Source organism: Balaenoptera acutorostrata, chromosome 14 (genome assembly GCF_949987535.1).
Source record: "Balaenoptera acutorostrata chromosome 14, mBalAcu1.1, whole genome shotgun sequence".
Lineage (NCBI taxonomy): Eukaryota > Metazoa > Chordata > Mammalia > Artiodactyla > Balaenopteridae > Balaenoptera > Balaenoptera acutorostrata.
In genome coordinates this window covers 92,984,094-93,000,972 of record NC_080077.1, presented here as the reverse complement: position 1 = coordinate 93,000,972, position 16,879 = coordinate 92,984,094, and the positions used below count along the sequence as shown (strand labels likewise).

The 16,879-nt window shown below is 42.1% G+C and overlaps 1 protein-coding gene across 1 annotated transcript in view; it reads right to left on the bottom strand.

Moving 5' to 3' along the window:
- Positions 1-3,953: 3,953 nt before the first annotated feature.
- LOC130704728 (formin-2-like) overlaps positions 3,954-16,879 on the bottom strand; it is a 37,590-nt gene continuing 24,664 nt past the window's right edge. The window contains exon 4 of the mRNA XM_057527652.1: positions 3,954-5,240. Coding sequence (XP_057383635.1) covers positions 3,954-5,240 — 1,287 coding nt within the window. The remainder of the gene's footprint in view (positions 5,241-16,879) is intronic.

The following is a 16,879-nucleotide window of genomic DNA, read 5'->3' as shown; positions in this document are numbered from 1 at the left end:
GGCCACCATCACCCTGATACCAAAACCAGACAAAGACACTACAAAAAAAGAAAATTACAGACCAATATCACTGATGAATATAGATGCAAAAATCCTCAACAAAATACTAGCAAACAGAATCCAACAACACATTAAAAGGATCATACACCACGATCAAGTGGGACTTATCCCAGGGATGCAAGGATTCTTCAATATACGCAAATCAATCAATGTGATACACCATATCAACAAATTGAAGAAGAAAAACCATATGATCATCTCAATAGATGCAGAAAAAGCTTTTGACAAAATTCAACACCCATTTCTGATAAAAACTCTACAGAAAGTGGGCATAGAGGGAACCTACCTCAACATAATAAAGGCCATATATGACAAACCCACAGCAAACATCATTCTCAATGGTGAAAAACTGAAAGCATTTCCTCTAAGATCAGGAACGAGACAAGGATGTCCACTCTCACCACTATTATTCAACATAGTTCTGGAAGTCCTATCCACGGCAATCAGAGAAGAAAAAGAAATAAAAGGAATGCAAATTGGAAAAGAAGAAGTAAAACTGTCACTGTTTGCGGATGACATGATACTATACATAGAGAATCCTAAAACTGCCACCAGAAAACTGCTAGAGCTAATTAATGAATATGGTAAAGTTGCAGGTTACAAAATTAATGCACAGAAATCTCTTGCATTCCTATACACTAATGATGAAAAATCTGAAAGAGAAATTATGGAAACACTCCCATTTACCATTGCAACAAAAAGAATAAAATACCTAGGAATAAACCTACCTAGGCAGACAAAAGACCTGTATGCAGTAAACTATAAGACACTTATGAAAGAAATTAAAGATGATACCAACAGATGGAGAGATATACCATGTTCTTGGATTGGAAGAATCAACATTGTGAAAATGAGTATACTACCCAAAGCAATCTACAGATTCAATGCAATCCCTATCAAATTACCAATGGCATTTTTTACGGAGCTAGAACAAATCATCTTAAAATTTGTATGGAGACACAAAAGATCCCGAATAGCCAGAGCAGTCTTGAGGCAAAAAAATGGAGCTGGAGGAATCAGACTCCCTGACTTCAGACTATACTACAAAGCTACAGTAATCAAGACAATATGGTACTGGCACAAAAACAGAAACATAGATCAATGGAACAAGATAGAAAGCCCAGAGATTAACCCACGCACCTATGGTCAACTAATCTATGACAAAGGAGGCAAGGATATACAATGGAGAAAAGACAGTCTCTTCAATAAGTGGTGCTGGGAAAACTGGACAGCTACATGTAAAAGAATGAAATTAGAATACTCCCTAACACCATACACAAAAATAAACTCAAAATGGATTAGAGACCTAAATATAAGACTGGACACTATAAAACTCTTAGAGGAAAACATAGGCAGAACACTCTATGACATAAATCACAGCAGGATCTTTTTTGATCCACCTCCTAGAGTAATGGAAATAAAAACAAAAATAAACAAGTGGGACCTCATGAAACTTCAAAGCTTTTGCACAGCAAAGGAAACCATAAACAAGACGAAAAGACAACCCTCAGAATGGGAGAAAATATTTGCAAATGAATCAATGGACAAAGGATTAATCTCCAAAATATATAAACAGCTCATTCAGCTCAATATCAAAGAAACAAACACCCCAATCCAAAAATGGGCAGAAGACCTAAATAGACATTTCTCCAAAGAAGACATACAGACGGCCACGAAGCACATGAAAAGATGCTCAACATCACTAATTGTTAGAGAAATGCAAATCAAAACTACAATGAGGGGGCTTCCCTGGTGGCGCAGTGGTTGAGAATCTGCCTGCTAATGCAGGGGACACGGGTTCGAGCCCTGGTCTGGGAAGATCCCACATGCCACGGAGCAGCTGGGCCCGTGAGCCACAACTACTGAGCCTGCGCGTCTGGAGCCTGTGCCCCGCAACGGGAGGGGCCGCAATAGTGAAAGGCCCGCGCACCGCGATGAAGAGCGGTCCCCACACCGCGATGAAGAGTGGCCCCCACTTGCCGCAACTAGAGAAAGCCCTCGCACGAACCGAAGACCCAACACAGCCAAAAATAAATAAATAAATAAATAAAGTAGCTATAAAAAAAAAAAAATTAAAAAAAAAAAAAAAAAAAACTACAATGAGGTATCACCTCACTCCTGTTAGAATGGGCATCATCAGAAAATCTACAAACAACAAATGCTGGAGAGGGTGTGGAGAAAAGGGAACCCTCTTGCACTGTTGGGAATGTAAATTGATACAGCCACTATGGAGAACAATATGGAGGTTCCTTAAAAAACTAAAAATAGAATTACCATATGACCCAGCAATCCCACTACTGGGCATATACCCAGAGAAAACTGTAATTCAAAAAGACACATGCACCCGAATGTTCATTGCAGCACTATTTACAATAGCCAGGTCATGGAAGCAACCTAAATGCCCATCAACAGACGAATGGATAAAGAAGTTGTGGTACATATATACAATGGAATATTACTCAGCCATAAAAAGGAACGAAATTGAGTCATTTGTGGGGACGTGGATGGATCTAGAGACTGTCATACAGAGTGAAGTAAGTCAGAAAGAGAAAAACAAATATCGTATATTAATGCATGTATGTGGAACCTAGAAAAATGGTACAGATGAGCCAGTTTGCAGGGCAGAAGTTGAGACACAGATGTAGAGAATGGACATATGGACACCAAGGGGGGAAAACTGCGGTGAGGTGGGGATGGTGGTGTGCTGAATTGGGCGATTGGGATTGACATGTATACACTGATGTGTATAAAACTGATGCCTAATAAGAACCTGCAGTATAAAAAAACAAACAAAACAGCTAATACTAAACTTTCATTGGGTTATTTGTATGGAAATATGTTAATATAAATGTTTCAGACATTACATGAAATTTCTAAAAATCTTATATTTGTATTTGTATGGAAATATGTATGGAAATATGTTAATATAAATGTTTCAGACATTACATGAAATTTCTAAAAATCTTATATTTGTATTTGTATGGAAATATGTATGGAAATATGTTAATATAAATGTTTCAGACATTACAGGAAACTTCTAAAAATCTTATATGTTCTGGTATAATGTTATAAGTAATAATCCTAGTTATTACTTTAAAATGTATATCTCATAAATAACTAATTTTCTTGTCAACTGCATTATTATGAACTTTCATCAACTCTTTAACCATGGTCATTTTTAAGTCTTTTGTCATTTACAGACAGTTCTGGGTGTACTCTGATGATTTTGCAAATATGTTCCTATAAAAGGGTTTCATCTTCAAGAAATTCATGGAAAAGACTCTGACAAGTACAGGTTTCTGGTAACTGACTGTACTGCTGAACTGAATGAATAAGCATTTTCAGAACTTTAATGAAAAACTGATGAACTCATAAAAGTGCTAACAAAAGATCAAGATGAAAAAAAAATTAATTACATGGGACTGAGTGAACTGATGAGGATGAGTATAATTTTTGTGACTTTCTGTCTGAATTAAAAAAAAAAAAATCCCACAAGGACTCAGAGGCAAAGAATATACAAATCAATTTTCACTGCAAAGTAAAGGAGCTGTGTCAGTGGAGGATTACTGGACTGAATGTCAATATTATGACATAGTATGAGTGTGTTTCATGTTTAGTAATTGCAATCATTGTTGCTTTTGTTGTGGTCATCCATGTACAATGCTTGGTGTCAGTCTATTTATCTCTTGTAAAAATAAAATACAGTGTGTGTGTGTGGAAAAAAATAAATAAATAAATAAATAAATAAAATTGCTTCACTAAATACTGATGTAATCATCTACAGGCAAGTTTTATTTTTATTTATTTTATTTTTAATAATTTCCCCCCAGAGTTTTAAAGGAAAATGCTTCCCTCATATTGACAAATTGTGCAAAGATGAGCCCCCGTTCATGTTATCTTTTACTGTGCAGCTGAATTCTCATCCAATACAGAGGCTTCATCAGCCAACAAGTCTCTATTGGCTGCTTCCTGCTGCCTTTGTCCTGGTTCAACCCGAATCCAAACAAGCCAGTTGGCAATGGTGGAGGAAGAAATCCATACGCCTGCGGTGTTGGTGAAGTGCTACTCCCGGCTTGTGGTGGGAGAGGAAAACCTGATCCAGGAAGCAGAGGGGGTGGGGAAGTGGGGCGGCACCTGTTCAAGGAGGGGGAGGAGGGGGAGGAGCTAGAGGAGGCTGAATCCCCACACCTGGCAAAAGAGGAAGTGGGGCAGGAGGAATTCCCACTCCAGGAAGAGGTGGGGCAGGAGGAATACCCACTCTGGGAAGAGGGGGGCCGGAGGGATTCCCACTGCGGGAAGACGGGGGCAGGAGGGATTCCCACTGTGGGAAGAGGGGGCAGGAGGAATTCCCCCTCTGGGAATAGGTGGGGCAGGAGGAATTCCCACTCCGGGAATGGGGGCTCAGCAGGAATTCCCACGCCGGGAGGAGGTAGGGCAGCAGGAATTCCCTCACCAGGCAAATGTAGAGGAGGGGATGGCAGCATCTCTGGACCAGGCGGAGGAGGAGGTGAGGGGCACAGTGGGCTGGGCAGCGCAGACCAGGGCGCGGCACCGGGCGGGGGCGGTTGGGGAGCCGTGGTGCTCAGATCAGGCATCTGGTGGGAGGACTTCGGAGACAGAGGCAGCGCGGGGGGGATGTCATGGCTGTTTTCAGAGGAGGGGAAAGCAGAGTGCTCGTGGCTGGTTTCAAACTCCGTGTGAAGAGAAGGATGGGAAGGCTGTGAGCTCACCTGTCCTTGACAGTCAGACCAGGGCCGCGACGCGGGTGGTGGAGTCTGGAGGGACAGATGTGCGTCGAGCTGAACTGATATTCGCCTTGGAGACACCACCAAAGAAATATCTGTGCAGAATTTGGTCTGAGGTCCGGGAGGTGAGGACGGCCCGGCTGAGTCTCCATTCGTGGCCTCAGGCAGGGCGCCCATGGGAGGACGAGTCAGCGTCCCACCCTCCTCTGTTGGGGACGCCTGGATGGACTTTGCCTGTAAAATCCTTTGATGCCCTAAGTCCTTTTCTCCCAACGTGAGAGCTCGCAGACACATGTCTCCGGAGGCGGCCGCCTCCAGGTCTGCGGCCGAGTACTGCTTCTCTAGCTCAGCTATTTTGGTCCTCAGATCCTCAATGGTCTGCTCCAGCTGCTGAATGACAGTGGCCTGACACTCAGATTTCATGTCACAAACTTCCTGAGGGGCAACAGAGACTTCACAGTTAAATATAAAATAAGGAATACTCAAAATACCAAAAACTAGTTTTACAAAATTAAGCAAAATGTATTTGTTTGTTATAATACTTCTAAACGCTCCCTCCACGGAAAGACACTATTGCTACTTCCACGTGTCCCTTCTTTTCCAGCCTCAGATTTCAAACTGGTTTACACACGTGACCATGAAGTCCTAAGGCCTTTGTCTAATCTTCGAATGAAATCATGGAAGACCGGCAGACCGCTGAGAAGAGGGAAGAAGAGGCTGAGTGACAGACCCACTTAATGCCATGATAGGCTATTCTCTTCCTGCCCAGTAACGTCTGATATTAGGACGTTCCCTAAAGACATTTTAAATCCTGAGTTTTAAAGGTAATCACAACCTTTAAAAGGTAATCTCTAAAAGAGTCTCCAATAAGATCATGGAAAATATTTCTGATATCCATACTGGCGTATGCATATGTCTTATGTGCATGTATACAACTTACATCACGTTTACTACAATTCAAATATTTTATCCAAGGCATTTCAGAAAGGGATGCCTTTGGTCACCACAATTTATGAAGATGGCTGAGAGCAACTGTGACCCCGTATGGGTCGCCCTCACACGCACACAGTGTCTTCCTCTCCCAAAGGGACACTTTCAGGAAAAAGTGCTTTGGGTAGAGAAAAGGGGGGAGTCCTCTGGGTAAACTGATTACCAATAACAGATGAGTAAGAAGAAAAGACAAGAAAGAGGAATGGGTAGAGAAAAAGGAGGAAAGCAGGGACAGGAGGTAGGAGAGAAGCAGGGACAGACTCCAGCTGACTGAAGCTCAGGCTCACACACTTGCTCACACAGGTTCAACTGCTCCCTTAATGCTGGAATGAGAGGGGAGGGGGGAGGTCCCCATGTTCAGAACTGCTTCTCCAGAGCATCCAGGGCTTTTCATAGATGACGCCAACAGATGTCACCAAGAGGAGCCACCATCCATGGCACAGACACCTACTACCTTCCCCTCTTTTCATCTACAGTGAAGGAATAATTAAGAGGTTAATACAAAGATGACAAAACCTACTGGGTTGGCCAAAAAGTTCATTCAGGATTTTTCATCTCTTGATGGAAACCTAGGTTGTTTCCATAACTTGGCAATTATAAATAATGTTGCTACGAACATTGGGCTGCATGTATCTTTTTGAATTATTGTTTTCATTTTTATTTTTTCAGATAAATACACAGGAGTGAAATTGCTGGGTCACATGGTAGGTTTTAGTTTTTTGGAGAAACTTCCATACCGTTATCTGTAGTGCCTGCACCAATTTACATTCCCACCAACAGTGTATGTGGGGTCTGTTTTCTCCACATTCTCGCCAACGTTTGTTATTGTGTTCTTTTTTTTTTTACATTTTCTTTTTTATTATTGTTTTGAAAATTTTATTGAAGTATAGTTGATTTACAACATGTTAATTTCTTCTGTACAGCAAAGTGACTCAGTTTTGTGTATATATATATATATATATATATATATATATATATATATAGTTATTGTGTTCTTTTTTTTTTTTTTTTTTTTTAATGAGGATCTTGAATCAGATGCGTATGTTTGATTGATTGATTGATTGATTGATTTTGGCTGTGTTGGGTCTTCGTTTCTGTGCGAGGGCTTTCTCCAGTTGTGGCAAGCGGGGGCCACTCTTCATCGCGATGCGCGGGCCTCTCTCGTTGCGGAGCACAGGCTCCAGACGCGCAGGCTCAGCAGTTGTGGCTCACGGGCCCAGCCGCTCTGCGGCATGTGGGATCTTCCCAGGCCAGGGCTCGAACCCGTGTCCCCTGCATTAGCAGGCAGATTCTCAACCACTGCGCCACCAGGGAAGCCCCCTATTGTATTCTTTTTGATGACAGCCATTCTGACATGTGTGAGGTGATATCTCATTGTGGTTTTGATTTTCATTTCTCTGAGGACTAATGATGTTGAGTATCTTTTCATGTGCCTGTTGGCCATCTGTATGTCATCTTTAGAAAACAGCCTATTCAGGTCTTTTGCCTATTTTTAAATTGGGGTTTTTGGTTTTTGTTTTTAATATTTATTTAGGTTGCACTGGGTCTTAGGTGTGGCATGCAAGAACTTCGTTTTGGCATGCGGGATCTTTAGTTGCAGCATGTACGTGGGATCTAGTTCCCTGACCAGGGATCAAACCCAGGCCCCCTGCATTGGGAGCACAGTGTCTTAGTCACTAGACCACCAGGGAAGTCTCAGGGTTTTTGTTTTTTGATGTTCAGTTGTATGAGCTGTTTATATATTCTGGATATTAAACACTTATCAGTCACATAATTTGCAAATATTTTCTCCCATTCAGTAGGTTGCCTTTTCATTTTGTCAATGGTTTCCTTTGCCATGCAAAAGTTTTAAGATTAATTAGGTCCCATCTGTTTATGTTTTTATTTCTTTTGCTTTAGAAGACAGATCCAAAAAAACATTGCTATCATTTGTGTTAAAGAGTGTTCTGCATATCTTTTTTCTAGGAATTTTATGGTTTCTGGTCTTACATTGATATTTAGGTCTTTAATCCATTTTGAGTTTGTTTTTGTGTAGGGTGATAGAGAATGTTCTAATTTCATTCTATTACATGTAGCTGTCCAGTTTTCCCAGCACCACTTATTGAAGAGACTGTCTTCTCCACTGTATACTCTTACCTCCTCTGCTGTAGAAGAATTTGACAATATAAGCTCAGGTTTGTTTCTGGACTCTCTATTCTGTTCCATGGCCTCCCCAGGAGACCCTCCAAGACCAGCAGGTAAGTCTGTCCCAGGATCCTATGAAATTGTGGTTTTGCCCTTGTTTCTGGTGTGCATGAGATTTTGTGTGCGCCCTATAAGAGTGAAGCCTCTGTTTTCCCCAATCCCGTGTAGCTCCTGCAACCAAGCCCTACTGGGCTTAAGCCAAATGCTCTGGGATCTCCTCTTCCCAGTGTCAGACCCCCACACTGGGGGGCCTGACGTGGGGCTCAGAACTCTCACTCCTGTGGGAAAACCTCTGTAATATAATTATTCCCCAGTCTGTGGGTCATCCACCCAGAGAGTGTCAGATTTTATTATATCACAACCCCACCCCTCCTACCAGTTTTTTGTGCTTCCTTCTTTATGTCTTTAATGTAGAGATATTTTCTGGTAGGTTTCAGACATTTTCAACAATGGTTGTTCTGCATATTTTTGTGATTTTGGTGTCCTCCTGAGAGGAGGTGAGCTTAGGGTTCTTCTACTCCACCATCTTGGCTGCTCTGTCAGGATTCACTCCCCTTTGTTGCGTTTAATATTCTCTCTTTGCCTTTTGTTTTTGCCAATTACAATATGTCTTGGTGTGTTCCTCTTTGGCTTTGTCCTCTATAGGACTCTGCACTTCCTGCACTTGGCAACTGTTTCCTTTTCCCAGGTTGGGGAAGTTTTCAGCTATTATGTCTTCAATTATGTTCTCAGCCCCTTTCTCTTCTCTCTTCTCCTTTTGGGACCCCTACAATGCAAATATTAGTATGCTTGATGTTGTCCCAGGGGTCTCTTAAACTGCCCTCATTTCTTTTCATTCTTTTTCTTTTTTCTACTCAGCATCAGCAATTTCCACTGCTGTCTTCCAGCTTGCTGATCCATTCCTCTGTATCATTTACTTTACTATTGATTCCTTCTAGTATATTTTACATTTCAGTTATTGTATTCTGCATCTGTTTAGTTGTTTTTTATATTTTCTGACTCTTCGTTAAAAACTTCTAACTTCCCACTCTGTGCATCTATTCTTCTCCCAAGTTCTTTGATCATCTTTACAATCATTACCAAGAACTATTTCCTAGGTAGATTTCCTATATCCACTTCACTCAGTTCTTCTTCTGAGGTTTTTATCTTGAACCTTCATCTGGAACATTTTTCCCTGTCACCTCATTTTCCCCAACTTGCTGTTTTTATTTTTATGGGTCTGGTAGGTGCATTTCCTGACCTTAGAGAAGGGACCTTTGGTGGGAGACAGAGTTCCAGCAGCACGCTCCCCTATCATCACCAGAGCCATATGCTCTAGGAGTCCCCCCTATGACGTCTGTTTGGGTCTTTCTGTTGTGGCAGGCTGATTATGGTCCAGTAGGCTTGGTGGCTCCCAGTCTATTTAGTTACCTGGTGTGCATTGTGCAGAGGCTGCTGGCCACTGGTTGGCAGAAATGGGTCATGAGGCAGTTGACTGCAGAACCTCAGGGAATCCCAGGGCTAGTGCTGGCTATCTGGTGGGCAGACTCATGCTCCAGGTGATGCCAGGGCTGTTGCCTGCCCACTGGTGGGTGAAGTCAGGTTCTAGGGCAAGTACCAGCCTACTGGTGGGCAGAACCAGGCCCTGAGGTCTGGTTGCTGGGCCCCAGGGGTCCTAGAGCAGGTGTCGGATCACTGGTGAAGGAGGCCAGTTCCTAACAAAGATTTCTGTGGGTCCCGAGTTTTCTTGAAACTTGTGTTGACCTGCTACTGGGCAGGGCCTGCTCTCTAGTGGGATGGCTGGTCCGCAGACTGCAGTGCTGTGGTTTTCTTACAGCTAGTGTTTGCACCCTGGTGGGTGGAACTGGGTCCAGAGACAACTATGGGCTCAAGGGGTTTTAAGGCAGCCTGTCTGCTGATGGATGAGGCTGTGTTCATGCCCAGTTAGTTACTTAGCCTGAGGTGTCCCAGCACTGGAGCCAAAATGGCCCTTGCCAGCACCAGTGTCCATGTCCACATGATAGAACAAGCTCCCCAAACAGCTGCCACCAGTGTCTATGTCTGCAGGGTGAACTGCAGGGAGAGGAGGTGAGCTTAGGGCCTTTCTACTCTACCATCTTACACATTTTCTCCCAAACTTTTTTTTTTAATTGAAATATAGTTGATTTACAGTGTTGTGTTAATTTCTGCTTTAGAGCAAAGTAACTCAGTTATACATATATATACATTCTTTTTTATGTTCTTTTCCATTATAGTTTATCAGAGGATATTGAATATAGTTCCCTGTGCTGTACGGTTGGTCTTTGTTGTTTATCCATTCTCTATATAATAGTTTACATATGCTTACCCCAACCTCCCACTCCATCTCTCCCCCACCCCCGCCTTGGTAACCCCAGGTCTGTTCTCTATGTCTGTGAGTCTGCCAAACTTAATTCTTAAACGTTATTACCACAGCCAGCTATTTTTCATCATAGGTTTAAGTATAATAAAAGAATGTATAAAACTTAAAAGCCATGAAGAAGAAGAGGGGGAAGAAGAAGAGAAGGAGAAGAGACTGATCCTAAATCAGGTTCTCACTAAAATTTAGTTTTAAAGGTAGAAAAGGGGGGAATTCCAGTGGTTAAGACTCTGCACTTCCACTGTAGGGGTCAAGGGTTCGATCCCTGGTCAGGGAACTGTGATCTCACATGCTGCATGGCACGGCCAAAAATAAAAAAAAGAAAAAAAGAAAGAAAATTAAAAGAGAAAAGGAAAAAAGTGATCTTTGCAATTCTGTACAGAATCTATATGAGTGAATCCTTATAAATGGAGGAAAGATAACAAATCTATTTTAGTCAACACAGTAATATATCTTATATATCACTAATTTTGAGATTATTTATATTTTAAAATATTGCTTCAAACCTCTAAATTGTTACAAGTGGTAGAGTCTGCCATCCACTTTGGACGAACAATTATATACAATAAGTCAGCCAAAATGCTTCCATTTCTGTATAATTTTATATGTGGGTGGTGTTGGTTAGTTCTTATAAATTGTTTGAATACTTACATATCACAAAAGACAAGTTGTCATTAAAAATAATATGTTCACCAAAGTATTTTTCAAAATACAAGATTATCTGATTCCCAGAAAAAGAAACATTACTGTATTAAGGCTAAAACTGTCAAAAAGAAAGCCAAGATACATTCAAGGAAAGCTTTTGCTGAAAACTTAATTTGCTCATCTTTGAAACGTTATTATGTTTACTGTGTAAGCAAGATACTTTCAGAGCCTAGAATATAAAACCACTTATAAGTAAGCTAACACTGTGATAGTTTATTCTATAAATGTTAATATGAGATATGCAATTCATTTTCTACAATATTCAGATTTTCAAGTTCTGCTAAATTCTAAGGCCACGTTACTGTAGACATCTCTAATATTTGAATTCTACTCTTCACAGAAGCCTACAAATTCTCTATGTCTCATGCTCTGAGTTCTAAAACATTCTACGGCTTTGGAGAAAGCCAATGAGATTCCAGATTTACAATAAGGCAACACATGCTGTACATAATCCTATAGGAAAAGAAACCCAGATTTTAAATCGATAATATTATGCACAGAAATAAAGTGCAATCGATTTCAAGTTCAAAGCGGAATTTCAAGTTTGAAAACGAATTTCAAGAAAGAAGGAACTATCAGAATATATGGTGGCTGGTAAATAACTCACCTCAGGCTCCTTAAAGTAGAACATATTATGGAAAAGAAGAGTATCACACAGAGAGCTAAAATAGCATCTCTGCAATCCTTACAATGAAAAAGATAAGGAATTACTGAAAATGGAATATTTCTGAATGGAAACGACAAGTGTCTTCCAACCCCTTCATTGCATAGATGAGAAATATGGGGTGCGGGGTGGGTGTTCAGTTAGAAATCATCATTGATGGTGTAACTTTTGACATCTATGGCACTGATTGATAATCTGATTGATGGGAAGGTACAGTTACCATCATTAGTGAATAACCAAAGTGGAAGTAATAAACAACATGTCTGGGAAAGGGGTCAGAAAAAATGGAAATAAACAACCTTTTTGGTTCCCTCACATCTTCTGAATGCTCTCTCTCACTACTTGAATTGCAGCAAGGTTCTGCACTAACTCTAAAGCAAAATATTCCTCAACTCTCCCAATTAGTGCAAGGAAGAAAAACAGTCTTATCGCAATTTTCCTTCAGTGATGACCTGTGGATAAACATCTCACCTTCTCACCACCCTCTGCACCAACATACAACTAGCCTCTAAGGTCATTAAACTTCTAAAGAACAGAGCTCACAGCAAGTCTGGTGGAGTGGCTCAGGGGTGTATGCACGTGTCTGCAAATGAAGGGAAAGCCCTGCAAGCAGTGATCTGGGAGCTGTAAATAAATTCTAGCTGGTTGTCAGGTTTGCAAATACAGAATCTATAAATAATGAGGATCAACACTACATCAAGACAGCAACTTTGGAAGCCAGAGTATTGCCCAGACATACGATAATAATGACAAGGCAACAGCTAACATTTGAAGTGCCCTACTATGGGCCAGGAGCTCTTCTAAGCACTTTATAAAAATTAGTGCATTTAAATCTCACAAAACCCTATGAGACCAGAGTTATCATCATCCCCATTTTGTAGAAGAGGAAATTAAGGCACGGAGAATAGAATACATTGCTGAGATTCCTCAGGTAACAGTGGGGTAACTGGGATTTGTGCCCAGGAAAACTGGTCCAAAGCCCAATCCTCAGTCACTATGGGGTGAACAGAAGAAGGATTTCTATGACTCCCCAACGAGCACCTCTGCTATAGACAGTGTGGTCCCCATATATTTCTTCACTCATCAAACATTTTCTGATCTGCCCAAAAATGTCAGGTGCTATGTTAGATATTGGAGGGACAAGTAGAATAAGGAGAGTCTTAGCTTTAAGGAGGTCAACTGTCTATGAGACATGCGTAACACAACAATTATGGAAAAGCAAGGTAAGTATAGGGTCCCAGAGCAGAGGCATCAAAAGGGGTCTCTAGATGGAGGCCTCTCTGGGGACGTGCTGAAGAGGGAGTGAAGTTTGACATGAGTTTAGATTAAGAAATAGGAATTCAGTGAATTAAAATGTGGCAGTAGGAGTGAGAAGGAAAAGATACCAAAGACAGTTATGAAGGATGCTAACTCCTAGAAAACAAGGGTGTCATTTTAAGGCTGTAAGAAGCCAAACACGTAGGAAATAGTGGGTGATGAGGCTAAAGGCAGAGGATGGCAAGGGAAAGCCTTGCATGTCACCCGGGGGTCTGACTCTTCTCTCAAACACCATGAGCAGAGAGCAGGCATGAGTACATTTGGCTCCTAGAAGGACAGCTCTGGAAGGCTGTGGAGGGCAGATCAGAAGGGACTGAGACTGGAGTGACCAGACGTGCTGGGAGACCACTGCAGGGACCCAACAGGGCTGCAGCGAGCCTGGAGGGATGGGGGGTGCGGCCCCTCACGTCACCAGGACTCCCACATTTGCTATGTCCTCCCACCGCGATGCATGCTCATTTCTGCATCTGGATCTTCAATCTCTCCTCCATCTGAAATGCTCTCTCTCCTCCCCTCTTCTGTCCAAAAATGATCACTTTGAGAACCTGCTCTAAGTTTCCCCTTTCCTAAGAAGCTGTCCTTAATTACAAGTTCTCAACAATGTTCCCATTTTTTTAAATTCTGTAATACAACATACACTAAATACCTTGGCCGAATTACATTACAGCTTGCAGATCATTTCATGTATACAGAAGAGCCCCAGACCGTACAATTCTTTGTATTTCCTTCAATACCTACCACAAATACCTTGCACACGGCATGTCAGCACATGTCCAAGAAGCATCCTTTATAAGCTATGAACTTTTATCAGCTCAGCTATCCCTTTAGAGCAGGAGTCCCCAACCCCCAGGCTGCAGACCAGTACCAGTCTGCGGCCTGTTAGGAACTGGGTCGCACAGAAGGAGGTGAGTGGTGGGCGAGCGAGCGAAGCTTCATCTTCCTCTCCCCATCGCTCCCCATCACTCACATTACTGCCTAAACCCCCCACCCCATCCATGGAAAAATTGTCTTCCACGAAACCGGTCCCTGGTACCAAAAAGGTTGGGTACCGCTGCTTTAAAGCAGCTGCTTGAACTGTTTGCCCTTCTCCACAGGTCATCAACAATGTTGCCCAGCACAAAGGGATTTTACACCCGCTAAAGCTCAGTAGAACAAAGACACAACTTCATTTCACCTGCAAGTCCTACTGCCCCAGAGAAAAGCAAAAACAATGTGTGACCTCTAATGCTTTTCTGACATTCTCACCTCAAACTGTAACTGCTTTCCAGATGCCTGCTGGTTTTCACTCTTAAAACTGACAAACCAATTTCTCTTTTTTCTTTACTTCTAAAATTAAAATGTCTAATATTTTTCCTCTGAGCTAGGTGGGGTTTCCATAAAATGAAAATGTATTTTTCAGAAAAACCCTGTCTTCCCCGTAATGCATCACGGTGAACACCTTCCAAAAATGTCACCATTTCCCAAGTCGGTGCCTCCATGGGGTTTCACTGTGTCTCCCCGCTTCCCGACTACTCCTCCGTCATTGTGCCAAAGTGTTTGTCATGGTACCTAAGAACGTTCACAGTCTGAGGCAAACTTCAAGGAAGACTAACCTGTAATTTTGGACTGCAACCAAGTCTTTTCCCTCCCCTTTAATCCCTCTTTTTCTTACTCTGGTCTGTATTTTAGTTGTTTACTCACCTTGGAAATTGTTGTGTGCTGGGTTTATAATTCACATGTGAATTCATATCACATTTTGTCTTAGAGTTCAGAAGAAACATACGTTTACCCCAACCTTTGATATGTCTAATACATTCTCATGCAATTCGAGTGGTTTGTTTCTGTGTCTCCATCACTATTCCTTCAGAACTATGTTCCCCACAACTCTCTTTTGATCTGACCAATTCTGTTTTACTCTCTGAACTTGCCTCTGCCAAGACACAGGTGAGTAACCCTCAAGTGCCGTCAACCAGGCCACCACACTTCGTTCATATGCATTCCTTTCATTCTCTCCTAAATAAACATGTTTCTGAAACTAACAATAAATTGTAGTGAGTGGCCATTGTATAAAGAGCACTAGAAAAGATACTCTGAAAGGAGGACCAATAGAAAAGAATACTCAATTCCTCAGTTAAGTTTATAACCCTATTAGGCATTGAGAGGACCCAGGAGGACTGATCAGAGCAGGATCCTGGGGGAAGAGTTTTAAGCCAATTTCGAAGGAGGTTAAAACTGGACTGAAATAAGATTTTGCCACTTACCTCAAATCATACACTTTTTTCTGACATTTGAGAATTTATTTGCATACAACATATGTGGTAAGAGAGTGTTGATCTTGATTAATTTCTTTTCATTATCCAACACTCTGTAATAGACGTGGCTGTTCTCAATTAATCCATACCGGAATGTGTAGGAAGACCCAACTTTCAATTGCTTGATGTACCAATTCCTACCCAAAGCTAGAGTTTTCAAAGATCAAACTCTATTCTATTTACCTTTCAACTAGTACATTTACATCAGAAAGGTGTTGAGAGCTTTAGGAAAATACTTCGAAGCACACATTTTATATATAATTTCAAAATTATTAATTATTATTAATTTAAAATAATTTATATAATTTTAAAATAAGTTAAAAACTGGGTGGTAACCAGTTTAGCTACCATATATTAATCTTTAACGTAGAAGTAAACGTTTCTAGAGAATGTAATTGATATTTGGCTATTTATATATTGTAGAATGCAAAAGGATTTACAGTTTAAATAGTATTTCAAATGCCAAAGAATAAAAAACAGACTTTAGACAGTCCTGTTTCCGTTTTATGAAATAACTCTTTAGATAGAGCAGATTTTAGAGCATATTATTTGAAATTAATCAGTAAGTGAGATCTAAAGAAAGCAGTTTTGTTTTACAACTTCCTGATCCCACGGGACCATGGGTGACAGTGCTCGGGGGCGGCCAAGTGTCTCACTCCACAGGCGAAGAGTATCTCCGCACCTTCCACTCCTCCCAGCTGAGAAAAGGCTTTAGGAATTATGTGTTTTGTCTAGGGATATGGAGCTCTCAGAATTATTCACTACAGGGAGAGAACAAAAGACAAAACCAATTCCATAAATTCCAGCATGCTCGGATGGAGAGAACAGGTGCCTGGACGCGTACCTAAAGAAAACCGAGAGTGCAGGATGTGCTTCACCTCTGCGGAGGACCCCACCCTCTGGGTGCCTCACGTTCATCAGTCACACAGCAAACCCCCCGGAAGCCCCCCCACTTCCTCTGCAGGGGCAGCTTACAGACAGAGAGACTGCTGTTTAGTAACTAAGAAGCAAGGCATTCGGAGGAGCTTCAAGATGGCGGAAGAGTAAGACGTGGAGATCACCTTCCTCCCCACAGATACATCAGAAATACATCTACATGCAGAATGGCTCCTACAGAACACCCACTGAACACTGGCAGAAGACCTCAGACCTCACAAAAGGCAAGAAACTCCACACGTACCTGGGTAGGGCAAAAGAAAAAAGAAAAAACAGAGACAAAAGAATAGGGATGGGACCTGCACCAGTGGGAGGGAGCTGTGAAGGAGGAAAGGTGTCCACACACTAGGAAGTCCCTTCATGGGCGGAGGCTGTGGGTGGCGGAGTGGGGGAGCTTTGGACCCATGGAGGAAAGCGCAGCCACAGGGGTGCGGAGGACAAAGTGGAGAGGTTCCCGCACAGAGGATCGGTGCTGACCAGCACTCACCAGCCCGAGAGGCTTGTCTGCTCAACCGCCGGGGCGGGTGGGGGCTGGGAGCTGAGGCTCGGGCTTCGGTCGGATCGCAGGGAGAGGACTGGGGGGGGCTGCGCGAACACAGCCTGAAGGGGC